The sequence below is a fragment of the Akebia trifoliata genome, chromosome 6 (assembly GCF_017979445.1).
Source record: "Akebia trifoliata isolate Shusen 1 chromosome 6, ASM1797944v1, whole genome shotgun sequence".
In the NCBI taxonomy this organism is placed as follows: Eukaryota; Viridiplantae; Streptophyta; class Magnoliopsida; order Ranunculales; family Lardizabalaceae; genus Akebia; species Akebia trifoliata.
In genome coordinates, this window is record NC_141380.1 from 11,204,660 (window position 1) to 11,220,752 (window position 16,093).

Below are 16,093 nucleotides of genomic sequence, written 5' to 3' on the forward strand. Positions count from 1 at the left end.
TTTGTGACACAAAATCATGCAAAGTATTTTTGCATTTTGTGTTTGAGTTGGTGGCCTTTTTGTTCATTTTAGGGGGACCTATCCTGCTCAGTATGTAGGAAAAGGTCTCATCATCAATAAGTAGCTAAACCCCACCATCCTTCCGCCACGTGAGCCCACGTTATTTTGTCTCACACGCCTTCCCCACTTTTTATTTTTTTAGTTCAAGAACTAGTTCCTGTACTCTCGGGAGCTGATTTGCAACCTCACTCTCTATCTCATTTGTCTGCCACTTTCCTCACTATTTTATTATTAATGAAGCTGTGGACATTAAGCTTACACTCCCTAGTAGATAACAAACCATGATTGGTTTTTTGACTAGGAATCGACAAATAGAAACCACCAATCATAGTAGTTTTTAGTGTAAAAAAAAAAAATGCTTCGTGGCAGGAATATAAATAAGGGGTAGGATTATAAACCGACTTCCGGAACTACAGGGTATCATAACTTTCTTTTTCCCCTCACGTTTTACGAAAGACTGAACGCCCAATATTTTTTGGCCCCAAACCCGCTAAAGTTTCAAAAAATTTCGTTACGCGCTAGTTACCGACTTAGCCACGTGTTCAAATACACTTATAAAGATCCTATACAGTAGAGAACAGGATAGTTATTCGACTTCAGGTTTTTCTAGGCAGCCACGTAGGACACCAATCCGGCTCACTGATCTCATTAATGTTCGTCCCACAATGTACTACTATTATTACACGTGGCGAAAAAACAGACTTATAGTTCAGTGGTAACAGAACTTGAAGGAGTATGAAATAAACACATGAAAAATACTAGAATGCAAATAACTAGAAATACCTATAATTTACTTACGGGGTACAAAATACGTATGTGATACCTAAAGCGTATCGTATTTTTAGAGCTCTTCTAACCTAAAACTACAATTGATGCAAAAAATGAGGCTTACGGCTTCGGCTTCAAATGAGACGTTAGTCCTAGAGATTGTCTTTGAAATGCAGACTATTCCCTAGAGATTCGAAGAATTTAAGAATTCCACCAATCTCAGCCTTATGTTTGACGTAGGGGTGTCAAACGCCGTTGAAACTATAATTTTTAATTTTAATTTTTTATTTTTAAAATAATTTTCTTCTCTCCTCTCTTTCTGGGTCGAGTGGAAACCCTAGTAGTCTTTCTCTCTCTTTCTCTCTGAGTTTCGAAGTTAAGCTTTAATGGCGACTGCGGAAGGGTCTTACGAAGGAGGAGTAGGTGGGAAGCTTCGAAGGAAGCCTGTTCGAAGAGCTGCGACACCTTACGACCGGCCTTCGAACGCTATTAGAAACCCTATCGAAGCATCGAGGAATGGATGGCTTTCGAAGCTGGTTGATCCAGCTTCAAGAATCATAACCAGAGGTGCTCATAGATTCTTCTCTTCGATGTTTCGGAAGAATCTCCCTGCTCCCCCGATAGTTTCAGGTTTGATTCGCTTAGCTTTATTTTAATCTCTAATCTGTTCTAATTTTTTTACTTTTTGTCTTAGTGGGATTAGGGTTTGATGTTTTTTGTTTATAGGGTTTTGCGTTAACGGGATTGGGTTCCAATTCGGCAGAAATTCCTCTTTTAAAATATATATATATATATATATATATATATATATATATATATATATATTTATAAGTAAATATTTTTTAGGTTATAAGGTTGGAGACTGATAACTTGAATACTATAGCAAGTGAATTGCCCGTTCTAAATTTGGAGAATTTCTTTGGAATTATAAAATAAAAATAAAAAGAAAACAAAAACCAACTTTGATTCCATGGGGAGGGTTAAGGTGAGTTAGGTCAATTTTAATTTTAGACATTTGATGATTTTTTTTTTTTTTTTTGAAGGTTTGAAAATGTGTGATTGTTCTAAATGATTAAGTGAACATTATGAACATTATGTCAGTGGTATTAAAAAAAGGACCTTGTAACTTAAATTCAATTTGGAGTAATTTTTTTTTTCTTTGGGAATAGCTTGTAATTACAGTTTTTCTCATAAACTTGGACCCTCATATCAATCAAACTGAGTTTTGCCCTATCAACTGGTTTACAAAATCGTCTTTCTAAAGAAATGAAGAGAAAAGAAGCTTCATGAGATTGTTAGTATTGCTCTGCTGTTTTGTTAAAAAAATGTGATTTTTTTATTTTCTTTTTAGAAGTTACATTGCTACCATCAGAAGTTTTAATGTTGTTATGAACCATAATAACTGCATTTTAGTTAAGACTAGAGTTTGCCCATGCCTATGGCATGCGCATCCTCTTTGGGGTTAAGGGAGTAAAAGAGGAAAAATAATGAAGTTCGATGGGTATTATTAAAAAAATCTTTGGGGTTAATGGGGTAAAAGCGGAAAAATAATAAAGTTGGAGAGGTATTATTAAATTTTTTTGGGGTTAAGGGGGTAAAAGAGGAAAAATAATAAAGTTGGATAGTTATTATAAAGAGGGGGGGGGGAGGAAAAACAATAAAGTTGGAGGGAAATATTTGAAAAGGATAGAAGAAGAAAGATAATAAAGTTAGGGGTAGTTTTGGAAAGAAGAAGAAGACAAAAGTTAAAATTTGTCCTCTAGATATGTTGTTTACCATTGTGTTTTATTATACAGATGTTGAATCTTTTGATGCTTATTAGGTGATCTTCAATGAACGCCCCTCTAAAGAACGAGAGAAATATTCGAAAAGGGTAGAATAAGAAAGAGAATAAAGTTAGGGGTATTTTTGGAAAGAAGAAGAAGACAAAAGTTAAAATTTGTCCTTTAAATACGTTGTTTACCATTGTGTTTTATTATATAAATGTTGAATCTTTTGATGCTTACTAGGAGATCTTCAATGAATGCCCCGCTAAATTCTTTATCTCAAAGTTGAAATATTTATCTCATGCAACGACTGCTCCTCATCTTAAAAAGTATGGTTAGTTATCTCCTTTTAGATGGCTCAACATAGAACAAAAGGAGTTACAATCTACAATATTCTTTTGTCATTTTCAAAAGGAGTAGGCAAGCACTCACTGATACCAAATAAAGAAAGGAAGTGTGACCAAATACCATGAGCAAGGTCACAATGGATTAGGATTTGGTTTGCAAATTCTCCATTCCTCTTGCATAAGAAACATAAATTTGGTGCCAGAAAACCTCTCTTAATGATCTGATCTAATGTAGTAATCTTCCCCAATGCTGCCAATTAGATAGAGAAAGACACCTTTCAAGCCCAAATAGCTGTTGCTGGAAAGCTTGAGGTAGCTGGATAAGCCAATGAGCGGTAAAAAGATCTAACTGAAAAAACTCTGTTTCTCGAGTCTTGAGCCCCCAAACTCCCCCTCCCCCCCCCACCCCCCCCCCCCCCCCCCCCCCCAAAAAAAAAAAAAAAAGCATTCCTATGATCAACATCAAAATGGACCTTCTTCCTATAGCAAGGAAGAATCTCAAGCACACCTTTCCACACTCCACACTCATAAGGTCTTGAAGCATCCCTACTCTCCCACACGTGATTTTGCATCCCAAATTTTCCCACAATGACCTTCCAAATACTTTCCTTCATCCCAAATCTCCAAAGCCACTTACCTAGAACAACTAAGTTCATTCTCCACACCTTAAAGGGATGAAAAATGGACTTCCAATTCATCAAATGGGATTTTCTCATACCATCCTTATTGTTTTCACAACAAATCTCTTACATCTTATCCAACCTGTGTTTCACACTCTTTGGAATGGAAGAGAAAGATAAGTAGTAAACAAACATGCTAGGTAATAAACTGTTAATTAGAATCATCCTTCATCCCTTGGATAAAAATTTCCACTTCCACGTAACCAGTCGCCTCCCCATCCTCTCAATCACTAGATCCCAAATAGTTTTGTTATTATATGAAGCCCCAAATAAGATCTGTGTAGGGAGCCAACCATGATTTTTAAACTTGTCTGAGACCAAGACGTATCGCCCGAGTTAACTCGGTATCGGAGCTGAACGAGACCAACTCACAAAGTCATTTTTTTGACCGAGTTTTACGTCTCATGTACAATTTTTCGAGTTATCTCACGAGACGTCTCAAACGTATCGGAAAACTCGTCCGAGATGACTCGGTATCGGAGTTGAACGAGACGAGACACGATACCGAGTTTAAAAACCATGGAGCCAACCTCATCCAAAAGCCTCAACAAGAGTCCAAAGCAGATGGACTACCAACCCTTAGCAATTTAGTTTTAGAATGTTGATGGACAAGCTTGACATCACTTTAAAAAGAACAAAGCGGACCTCCTAGGAATCTAATTTGATCAAGAGACTCATCCATGAAGATTAAAGTATCTCCAACGAGTTGCAAATGAGACATTGAAGTCCACATTCATTCTAAAACTTGATAGTTCCAATTGAAACCACTCTGGAGATAGACCTTCCAAAGACTTCAACCACCATAATGAACATAAAATGGGATCTTGGTGACAACTTGTAGTCACTTTAAATGATCAACTTTATTTTTAGCCCTAAACCTAAATTAAATAATAATCATTATCTATGCTATTAACAAAAACATGATTTTTCAATATAAAATAAGTTAATTATTTTTTCTCATTTCCAGTTATATTTCCTAAGTTTTATTAAATTAATCTTATAATTTAATATTAAGTATTTTTAGTCATTTCAAAGGTCGTTCTCATGCTCTAGTTGATTGAATCCCTCCCCCCCCCTCCCCCCCTGCCCATGCCTCTTGGTTTGTAAACAGGCTATGTTGGAAGTGGTCTATTGAATGGACAATTGAACCACACATGAATCCCCTATTATGAATAACTTTCCTTCTTTTCAAATGCTCCACCTTAGGGATTTTTTGAGATCCTTCATTGGAATAAAAGCCACCCTTGATGGGATATAAGAGGTGTACATATGGATGAATAGAGAACGAACTCCCGTATTAATGTGTGAGATGAACATTTGACATTTGACATTTTGTTTTATTTAATTATTTGAATGCTTTGAAGTTTTGTAATAGAGATTTGACATCTCATTAATATGAAACCAATCATGTAAGGCATTTATTTTTAAATCATAGCATTATAATGTTTTTGTTGTAGCGAGTTCTTTGTTTTATCATACTTCTTTAGCCATACCTTGGAATTGCTTTCCCAGATATGATCTAAATAATGTTTCTTGCTTGGATTACTTTATTGCTTTTGTTGTCGAAGTATGGATTGGATGATTGCTGATCATGTTTTGTACAAATTATTACGTCTGCAGAGGCAAACCGTGAATCAAGGAATCAATTTTTGGAAGTGGTTTCCCTTGTGGTAAGTCAGCAAGTTTCTAATTATTACTTTGTTTGAAGTTTCTTTTCTACTTCCAGGCATTGACGAAGAAATGTTATTTTGCTTTATTTTTAACCTTTTTTTGGTTACAATATGTTTAAGTTATTTGCATCTTATTCAAAAATGAAATTTACATGATTTAACCACATTTTTGTGTTCATATACTCATGGTTTCAGTCTTGAGGTGTGCTTTGGCCATTTAAAAATTCAATACGGCTCTACTGATTCAGTATAAGATAACTTAGACAATTACAAATCATATCAGCTGGTTCTAAGGAAACCTTGATATCTTGTTGTGGGCAACCTCGAGATAAAGACACGTTGACCAAGAGATACCAAATTACATCGTTCTTTTCTCAAGATTCATTTTATGTTTTTGAATGATTTATTAATTTTTCAAGTTCCCTATCAGAAATATGTCTTCTTTCTGAATTGAAGGTGTCAGCTTGCTACGGTTTGTGACTGAGTTCAAAGCCCATTTCACTTACTAATTACTAACCATGAACCTGCTTGACTGTAAAATAAATGTCTTGCTTCTGAATTTTTTATACATAAACGTTTATTAGAAGAAGAGGAAAAGTAGCGCTAGTAGGTTCTAATAATACTAATAAAAAAAACCATTGCCCTCCCTCATTTACAAAATACAAGAAGATCCCATTTAGACACACATACTTAAGAGAAGAGACCTGTGCATGGTTTTAGAACTTGTCCAAGACTAAGCAAAAATTTCATTGTTAATTGCCCCTTTTCAAGAATCCCCCTCTTAACTTTATTTTTTCCCTCCTATCCCCTCTTTTTCAATACCCCTCCAACTTTATTATCTTTCCTCTACTACCCCTTTTCCAATAATAGCCCTCTAACTTTATTGCCTTTCCTCTTTTACCCCCTTAACCCCAAAGAGGATCCCTATGCTGTTAGGCATGGGCAAACTCCTGTTTGTGTGTGTGCGAGCGCGCTGAGATGAGACGTGACATAGGGTTTGTAAATCATGTACCTCTGAATTATGTTAATGACTTTTCACTTGTATATAAAGGCTTGGGTATTAAGAACAATGGATTTTGGATCTTTTCCTCCTTGTTGTCGGTAGAAATTTCGGTTTAATAGAGAAAAAGAGAGGAAAAATAAGAGGAGAAGAAGAGAAAGAGTGAGGATCGAACATAATTAGGGTTCGACTCCCTTAACCCTTTTTATATTAAGTAAAATGGTCAAAAGACCATACTGCCCTTTACATAATAAATATGAAATCTAACACTTCCCCTAAAGCTGGAGCATACAAATCAAACATACCCAGCTTGTTACGAAACTTAGAAAATAACTCGCTTGACGAAGCCTTGGTGAAGACTCACCGAGAGGAAAAGATAAAGAGAAGAAAGGAGGAAGATCCCTAGATCTCTCTCTATATATATTTTTGATAAGTATAAAATTTTATAGATGAAGAAAAGATGAGAGGGAGGCTGAGATAGCCCCCAAACAGACAACAAGCGAACCAGAAAAAGAAAAGAAAAAGAAAATAAAACTACATGGCTGGAAGCTAATCACAAATGGTCTCCCAATTAAAATAGAAATCTTGTAAGCACACTTCCTCAAAAGCTTTGTTCATCTTGGACCACAGGAACATAGGCCCAGTAATCTCTAAAATCATTGTGTGGGACGAGCTCTTCTTGCTAGGAAATACCCTGTTGTTGTGCTCTTTCCAAAGACCCCAAGCAATGGCCGAAGGAAGGATAGCCCAAAGATGCCTCTTTCTAGAAGAGAAAATATTGAAACTCCACCCCTCTAAAAGATAAAAAAAAGATAAAGGAAGAACCCAATCCACCTGGAAATGGGATAAAAAGAACATCCAAATAACACGGGAGAAAGAACAATGTATAAGAATATGATTAACAGATTTCCCGTCCTTCGAACAAAGTAAACAAAAATTTGGAGTGACCCACCCCCGTTTGATCAAATTATTCAACGTGAGGCAAGCCATACAAAGAAAGACACCTTAGAAGGAATAAGAATGGACCAAATTACAAATGGAGAAAAAGAAACTTCACATGACGGAAGCAAACAATTATGGAAAGACTTGACAGTTATAGAGAAGAGGAGAGAAGAAAAATAAGAGGAGAAGAAGGGTAAGAGGGAGGATCGAACATAATTAGAGTTTGTCCCCCTTGAACCCTTTTCTATATTAAGTTAAATGGTCAAAAGACCATACTGCTCTTTTATACATAATAAATATGAAATCTAACACTGTCAAACACTGTTCTATTTCTTTCTTTTCACAAGTCCCAACTCACAACAGACCGCAAATGATATAGTCTCCAAAACTATTGTCCTCAAGAAGAAAACGACATACATACCAGCACTCATAGGTTTTAACATCATGGTTTTTAATTAAAACCAATGGCGTCATAACACCAACTGTAAGTCCATGTAATGCCACCTAATGCGAGCTGTTGGATATGAGAGCAATAACAAACGTAAAAAGGTATATGAAATTGTTACGCCTCTTATCTAATGGTTGGCATTTGGGTGGTATTATATTGACTTGCTATGGGGCAATGTAATCACTACCAAGCATTATCCTTATCCCAAGGATTTAGGGTCGGCTTAATGATTCTTGTTCCCACATTCCACTCTATCCAGAGCCATGTCATTTGTTGGCAGATTTGAAGGGGGAGCATTTTGCGGCATTTTTGAAGATTAGTAGATCATTATTTTGATTATGTGGCTTCCTTTTGCTCTTGGTGCAAGATTTTCAAGGGCTTTTCAGGTGTTTTCTTTGAGGATTTCTTGGGTATATAGGATTGGGTTTCTCGTATTTCAGTTGACTAGTGTTGAGGGTGTGTCGTGTGGGCTATCTGTTACTTGTTGTGCTTGTTGTAGTGTTGTTCATGGTTTAAAATTTCGCCCTATGTCGGTTTGTATCGTATGATACATATCGGTTTTGTCAACCACCGAGACAAAACTATGCTGGAATCGAAACACTGATTGTTTGTTCAGATCTTTCTTGTAAATCATACAGAGGAGAGTTTGCAATTTGGAGGACTTCCATAGGTTAGTTTTTCTCTCCCTCTTCTTCTCCTCCTCTCCTCATTCTTCCTCTTCTTCTCTTCTCCCCTCATCTCTGGTTTTTCTTTTTTACTCCCATATGGGTGAGAAGTGAGAACAGAGAAAAGAGACCAAGGAAACTGTGTTTTCTTATTGACTGATGCCCTTGACCTCAGTCTCCTTTCAAAGAACTAAGGCTTTAGGAATTCCCCCTCCCCCCATATTTCGATAAATATTTGAGAACCCCTGTATTTTTAAATTGATAACATGCCCCTTGACCTCAATCCTCTCTGAAAGACCAATTGAATGTCTCAAATGTTTCATATTATTTCAGTTATGTTTCGCAAATGTTTCGGTATCGTTTCGGTTTTTGATAAAACCGAAACATTGATACAAAATGAGATTTTAAACCATGATGTTGTTAATGATTTTTTTAATGTTGTTGTCAGCCTATTGTACTGGGTTGGTCACTTCAACCTCCCCTTTTATAAAAGAACTTTTATTCTGGCAATGGTTGCAAGTGATGATTACTTTGGTTGGATGAGTAATGTGGGGTTACTTTGCTTACAGTTAACCTTATTTAAATTTTTTTTATATATAGGTTTCAAGCAATGTTTTAAAAATCAGACTGGTCACTGACCCGTATGACTGAACGGGTCTGTCCAAAGCAGTCTGACCAGTAGGTCAAACCGGTTGGACCCAAATATGAAATATTCAATAAATATTTTAGGTTTTTTCCTAAAATCAGGTAACTTTTACTTCAAAAACATGATCCAGTGTCACATGATGTAGATTACAAGGTTTTAAGAATTTTTACCTAAAAAACAAAAAAGAACTTTTACAACAAAATAATAATAAATAAAAAGGAAAATTTTCCGGCAGATTTGAATTTGAAATTTAAATTTAAGAATTTATTGGATGTTCATTTTCAAAGCATGGGTCAAGCCCAAAAATAATAATTTTATTTATTTATTCATTTATTTTAAATCTGGTTTAGACATGAATTTTAGGGTTTGTCTTACTAAGCATGTGGATCCAACAATTAAAATCTTACTAAGTTTTAATCATTTTACATTATAGTTTGTAAGAGAATAGCTAATGTCAAGGGGGCATGTCATCAATTTTAAGACACATGAGGTATCTCAAATATTCTCCAAAATGTAGAGGGGTATGTGAAAAATCACCCAAAAGTTGGACCGGTCCTTTTACAAGCCCGGTCGAGTCATTGGTTGAACTGATTGAATCTGATGGGTCAATTGGTTTTTTCGAAAGTGGTTTTTTTTGTTGACTCGACCCATAGAAAGAAGCAAACGGGTCTGGTCCAACCTGGTTGGACTGGCCGATCCAGTCCAGTTTTTAAAACACTGGTTTTAAGTGTGAAGATGGGGTGCAGGTGCGAGCTAGCTTATCTGGTAAAGTCTTTGGGTGATGACTGATGATACACCTGGGTTTGATTCCTCCTAGCACTGAGTTACTGAACTCATTAACAACAGTCTTACTCATAAAAAAGTATGAAGGTGGGGTTTGGATCCCTGATATGTGGTATTACCACATTCAAACTTTACAATCTCACCAAGGTGAACTAGGCCTACTGCTAGTTGTCAATAACAATGGATCAGGGGTACACAAGCTGCTTATCTGGTTCTTTGACTGAATGTGTAATGGATTCTTTGACTGCGTTTACATCTATCTGCTATCTTCAAAAGAAGCTCTGGACCTTAAAACCCAGGTATTTGATATTGAGGGTACCTTGAAAACTCTGGACAGGGTTTTCTCCCATGAATCGTGAATTAGAAATTTAATTGCCCTTCAAAGTTCTGAATGGAAATTCTCACCCATCTTCTGTTGGATCAGTTGCTGTGGTATGAGTCTATTTTTCATGTTGTTAATTTTTATCGTTTTAGTTTTACCTGTCTCTTAATGTTTTATCACTTCTCACTCGGGTTTATATTTTGTAACAATCCATGTTTCCATATCTCATTACAAAACTATTTGTAGAGTTGCTTCTCTACCTTGTATTTCTGTGTGATATTATGAACATCCACCGATTTTTTTTTTCTAGATAGAATTGAATGGTGGAATCAAGTTCATGTTGCTGACCTCATAGTTGGTTACATATAGATGACAATGATTCTGAACTTTTACATGCAGAATCCTTCTTCTGGAGCACAAGAACAAGTTAGCAACAAAGAAGACAAACCAAATAATCATTCTGACAGTAATGGGGTTAATGAACTTGAGCAAATTCTCAAACAGAAGACCTTTACAAGGCAAGTATTTGCAGTGCAGGGATGAGATTTTTTGATGGCCTTGTGATTAAATTTGTAAACGATATTTTAGCTGGAATGATTCAAAGTTTGATATTATTTGAATTTGATTCAACTATTTAAATAATCTGCACCCATACACTTTTTAAGCTTTTATGGGATTCTTTGACGTCCTCACTTTCCCTTTTTTTTGTTTTATTTCACTTTATTAGCACCTTAGCTGTAGAATTCTGTTTTAATTATTCTTCCTGTTACAGTTTCCTGGATAGTATCTATTCTATGACATAATAGAAATTATGTGAAAGATTTCATGGTCTGGCTTTCTGCAAGTTCTATAATTTGCATACCTAAACTTTTGAAAACAAAGAGCATCGGTGGTTGTGCAATGTTCAAATCCTTTCTGGAATGGGATTGGTTTACCATCCTCTTGTAATTATTTGAGGTCTTTTCTTTCATAAGAAATGTCCGAGGCAGGATTGGACGATGGGAAAAATTGCCCACCCCTGCCTTTCTGTACACAATATATGTGCAGTGAATCAGGACATATCACTCAATCCTAACCATCTGGCTTCTAGATGGCATATGGATTGTGTTGTATATTTGTCCTTGAGTGTCCGAACTTGAACATAGTTCGATTGGTAAGATGGCCTAATGCTCTTGGTAGGATCCATGAAATGGGGATCCGCTTTACATGCCTGTTCAGTAGCTTTACTTGCAGATGTAGTGAGGACAACCTTCCATCTTGATGTCCTTTCTTAGTGTCCTTCCACTATATATGTGTTTCAAGAAAAAAAGAGAATCATTTTTCTGACATCACCTGTTTTATGATTTTGTATGTCAAACTTTCCGTTTCGGTACAGATCTGAGATTGATCGCTTGATTGCATTACTGCGTTCAAGATCTGTTAATGCACCTTCAGAGGATGAAAATAAAAGGTCTGAACCAAGTACATCACATCAGGCAGCAGCCCATGGCAGAAAGGAAGAAAATGGAATGAAGAGCCAAAGTTTATTTGGGGGCGTTTCAGCACCCTTGATCAGTTCAAATGTAGGAAAACATATTTGCATCTCCTTCTTTAGACCCATTATATTCACATATAAGTTATTTTGGTCCTTTTCACACTTTTTTGCTAATATTGTTTGCAGGTCCTTGAAGAGGATGTTGCTTCCCCGGCAGAGGTTGCAAAAACCTATATGGGCAGTAGGTCTTCACAACTAACCCCAACAGTTGGTTTGGGTAGTCAAGCATTCAGAGAAGATACATCTTTGATAACTAATGTACCATTTCCCTTAAAGTCCCCCAATATGTCCCTTGCACCAAGGTCCACTGTTCGCTTTGCTGGTGTTCACGGGGTTTCTGAAAATGGGTTTCTGACCCCAGGACCTCGAGGCAGATCTGCAATATATAATATGGCTCGTAGCCCTTATTCCAGGGTTAATCACACCGCAACCCTCCAGGTATATGTGATCAGATACATTTCTACATGTGTAGTCTTAACTTTCTGTTTTTTATGCAAAATTTTTATATTGATTTTCTTCCAGGGTGTTGGGTCTTCGATCGGTGGGAAGGCTGCCCTCTCTACACCATCTCAGTTGCCGTGGGAGAACAACACACTTTCTGGTGGTAAACAGGTAAATGTACATTTCTAGAATCAAGGATAGTGAAAAGTATAATTTATCTTGCAGTTCTAATTGAATTTCACCTTTATAGCTGATTTTACTGAATTTACTTCATTACCAAGTCACAGGTCTCAAAGCGAAGTAGTTCAGTCTTAGACAGTGATATTGGATCTGTTGGTCCTATACGTAGGATTCGTCAGAAAACTAACTTGATGCCTTCAAAAAATTTCAACGTATTGACTGCCGGAAGTTCTGGTTCTGGTGCTGCTCAAGGTTCCATGTCTTTGATAAAAAAATCGCTTCCGTTGGATGGACTCAAGCATGATACCTCAGCCCGAATGCTTACAGAAAGTGAGGATAATAACATTCCCAGTACAGATTTTGCTTCTATTCCTTCCCAGTCTAGTGCGATGGCCCAAAAAATATTGCAGCAGCTCGATAAGTTAGTTCCATCTCCCAAAAAGAAATCATCTGAGCTCAATCTAGCTTCTGCCAGGGAGAAATCACCTACTAAGTTGACACTTAGTATGATATACGGACGAGCCCTTAGAAGTGTAGAGGATGTAGATTCATCAAAGTTTCTCCATACTTTGGATGGTCATGGTGTTTCCAATGTGACTGTTGCTCGAGCTTCAACTTCTCGAGAGGAGGTCAGGGTTGATGAAAATGGCCCTATGAAGATATCTGTTTCGAGAGACAAATTGCCACTTGAAGAAAATGATGTAGTAACGACATTGTCTACTAAAGATGCCGTACGTAGTATTAAGACCACAGAGGCGATCATTTCCAACTTTGTTGCAGGTCCACCCCATGAGAAGCGTGCCTTCCAAATAAGTGTACCTGAGGTCTGTAGTACTGATTGGGCAGAACTTTTGTATGATCAAGGATTATGCAATGGTTTCGCTCGATCAAGTTGCTTTCTTGTTTGTCTTACATGGGTCTTTTACTAATTATGGATTGAGCAAGGCCTCTTTTTTTTCTTTCCTCTTAATCTGTTTAGGTTATTTTTTCATTTTGTTCGTTTTGATTCTCATTTTGAAGGATTATCTGGAGTTCGATGATGATATCTTCAGTAACAATATTGGTTTAATCCCATCAGCTTCGGAAAAAGAAAAACTGGATGCACCTGTGGTGGAGAGCAAAGCCATCGCTACTACTGAAATAGTAACTGTAGAAAAGCCGCCCATTTTTTCATCTGAAATCAGGCCTAGTGCAAGTTTCGTAGGAAAGAGAACCAATGATAGCGGAGCTTCTGAGGGTTATCTGGTTGCTGAAAAGGACATGGGTTTTACCTTCCCTGTTGCATCTTCTCCCGGCACAACCACACAACCAGCTATCCCCACCCCACAGCCACCCTTATTGTTTAATATGCCAACTCCACCAAAGGATCCCTCTGGTGCTCCTATGTTCAATTTAAGCTCTAAGAGTGTTGACAATGCTACCCCATTTGCATTCTTGTCATCATCTTCTGGTGTTGGTGAATCTTCAGGTCTGAAATTTGGTGCCCAGTCAGACTCAAAGTTCCAGACATTTAGTAGGTCAGTTCTTTATGTTCGCTAAACTTGTTTAGATTTGAGCCTCTCATTTATGTTTTGTGGTCTTGGTTTGGAAAACCAACTTGTTTAGATACCACGTTGAATCACTGGCAAGTTGCTGTAATAGAATGTTCAGTGAGGAGAGAAAAAAAGGGTAAAAGAAATGCTCAGGTGTGTCTATAGAAACTTAAGTTACCTCGAATTGTATACTTGCAAAAGGAGTGGTGTCTCCAGTTCAGTACCGATTTTAAGTACACGTACCAAATCCATGCTTTGTTGGGTCTGTATCTTCGGCGCACAATGATGAGGTTACTGATTTTAGTCTGGTTCATGTCTCTAGAAATTATTTTCTAACAGTTTTCTCCATTTCATCTTGCAGCACTGCTACTGTGCCTGCTACGACTACAGAAACTACACTCAATACCAAAGAGTCTGATGAAGGCATTGACGATAATAAAACTCAGAAGGCTGGAGATATATTTAATCAACCAGAAAAGGCCATTTCCTCATCCCAATCAACAACAGTTGCCCCAAACATTTTCTCTTTTGGGTCTTCTACCAGTAATTCAATTCTAAACAATGGGTCAGTTTCTTTGACTCCTTCCCTATTCTCAGTCCCTGCCGGTATGCCAGCGTCCACTACATCTACAAATGATATTTCTTCCGGCACTGTTACTCCCCTCACTACCACCGACATTGTGAATACAAGCACTCCATCCATCTCTGCTTCAACCTCTACATTTTCTTCAGTACCCGTTTTCGAGTTTGGGTCCAGCTTATTTGCCACAGCAGCAGCTCCATCAAGTTCTGCTTCATTACTATCAGCAACCTCTGTTGTAGACTCTAATGATTCTGAGCCGAAGACAAAGCAGACATCACCCTTTGGCAGCCTAAACAGCTCTCCTTTTGGGGCCACATCGTCCTCTGCATTTACTACAGGCACTATCGGTAGCACTTTTGCGTTCGGAGCTTCGGCTCCATCTAGTTCTACAAACCCCTCGTCATCTACCAATAACCAGTTTGGATCTATGTTTGGTACTCCCGCTACTACTGGAACGGGGGCTTCACCATTTACACAGACCATCCCGATGCAGTTTGGCTCACCTTCCTCGTCTCCAGTGTTTGGTTTCACAGGATCCTCCTCTTCCAGCTCTGGCACTTCTCTATTTGGTTCTTCTACCGTTGGTGCTAATCCGTTTGGCTCAAGTTCTGGCTTTGGTCTGAGTTCCTCAACAACCAGTGGTCTCAGTTCTTTCAGCTCGGGCAGTGGTACTACTACTGGTTTGTTCAGTTCCAGTACACAGTCTGCTACTACGTCATCCATCTTTGGTTCTGGATTTGGTTCTACATCTTCGGCACCCGGGTTTTCATTTGGAGTATCCTCGGCAGCCACAGCAGCTACCACCAGTAGTTCACCAATAACATTTGGCACTACCGGTGCTACTACCTCTTCTGCATCTCTCTCCTCATCATTCCCCGTGTTTGGAACCACCCGAAATCCAGTTGATGCGTTTGGTTCAGCTTCCCCGGGTAATGAACAAATGAACATGGAGGATAGCATGGCCGAGGACACAGTACAAGCATCTGCTACCCTGTCGGTGTTTGGTCAGCCAACTAATACACCTCCGTCTAATTTCATATTTGGTTCACCGGCTCCATCAGGAGGACTCCCTGTGTTCCAATTTGGGAACCAACAGAATACAGTGGCTCCACAAAACCCATCTCCATTTCAGGCGTCAGGTAATGTTGGGTTCTCTGCCGGTGGAAGCTTCTCATTGGGCTCTGGTGGTGGTGGTGACAAGTCTAAGCGGAAAATCGTAAAAGTTAGACGAAAAGCTAACAAGTAGGACGCCCAGGATTCCCAACCATCGATATATTGTTGATTATTGCAAGTGATGGCCTAAAATTATTTTTATTGAGAGAGTAAGTGATGTTCACTTGATATTCCTGTTATTGTCGCTTGATGAAGCCAAATTGGCCTCTATTAGATGTGATCTGCTTCCTTTGTCTCCTTCTTTTCCTAGACGTTTTTGCTTGCTTTGCGGGTCTTATATAGATGCAATTTTGGTCGTCTTTGTAATAGGCATGAAGAATATTTGCAGATAAGGCACTTGTGCTGCTGGTCATGTTTTTCTTTGCTTTGCTTTGTGTAATGTGTCATCTGTAACATAGAAAGAAATGTAGTTCTGTGCAATGTGTTCTGTAACGTCGAAAAGAAATGGATTTTTGTAGGCTGGTTTCGTTCTACGGGGGCAACATGTGTGTGTTGTAAGGCTGGTAAATTATCCTTCTGGTCTTCTATTAATGCAGGGACACTTATTTGCAGA

The 16,093-nt window shown here is 38.0% G+C and overlaps 1 protein-coding gene across 2 annotated transcripts; it reads left to right on the forward strand.

Annotated features, from left to right (window-relative positions):
- Positions 1 to 1,125: 1,125 nt before the first annotated feature.
- Positions 1,126 to 16,093, forward strand: NUP1 (nuclear pore complex protein). 2 transcript variants are annotated; one of them, XM_086445819.1, is made up of 9 exons: positions 1,126 to 1,458; positions 5,242 to 5,291; positions 10,497 to 10,615; positions 11,473 to 11,659; positions 11,758 to 12,069; positions 12,154 to 12,243; positions 12,354 to 13,076; positions 13,273 to 13,769; positions 14,146 to 16,093. In XM_086445819.1, exons 1-9 carry the CDS (start codon positions 1,215 to 1,217, stop codon positions 15,611 to 15,613), a joined length of 3,690 nt encoding a protein of 1,229 aa, XP_086301945.1. In that variant the 5' UTR covers positions 1,126 to 1,214; the 3' UTR covers positions 15,614 to 16,093. The 2 variants fall into 2 exon arrangements, with proteins under 2 accessions (XP_086301945.1, XP_086301946.1); XM_086445820.1 differs by having other exon boundaries at positions 12,360 to 13,076.

Coding starts and splice junctions, on each gene's coding strand:
- NUP1 (XM_086445819.1), top strand. CDS start 1,215: ATGGCGACTGCGGAAGGGTCTTACGAAGGAGGAGTAGGTGGGAAGCTT. Junction 1,459..5,241: donor TGCTCCCCCGATAGTTTCAG/GTTTGATTCGCT, acceptor TTACGTCTGCAG/AGGCAAACCGTGAATCAAGG. Junction 13,770..14,145: donor AAGTTCCAGACATTTAGTAG/GTCAGTTCTTTA, acceptor TTCATCTTGCAG/CACTGCTACTGTGCCTGCTA.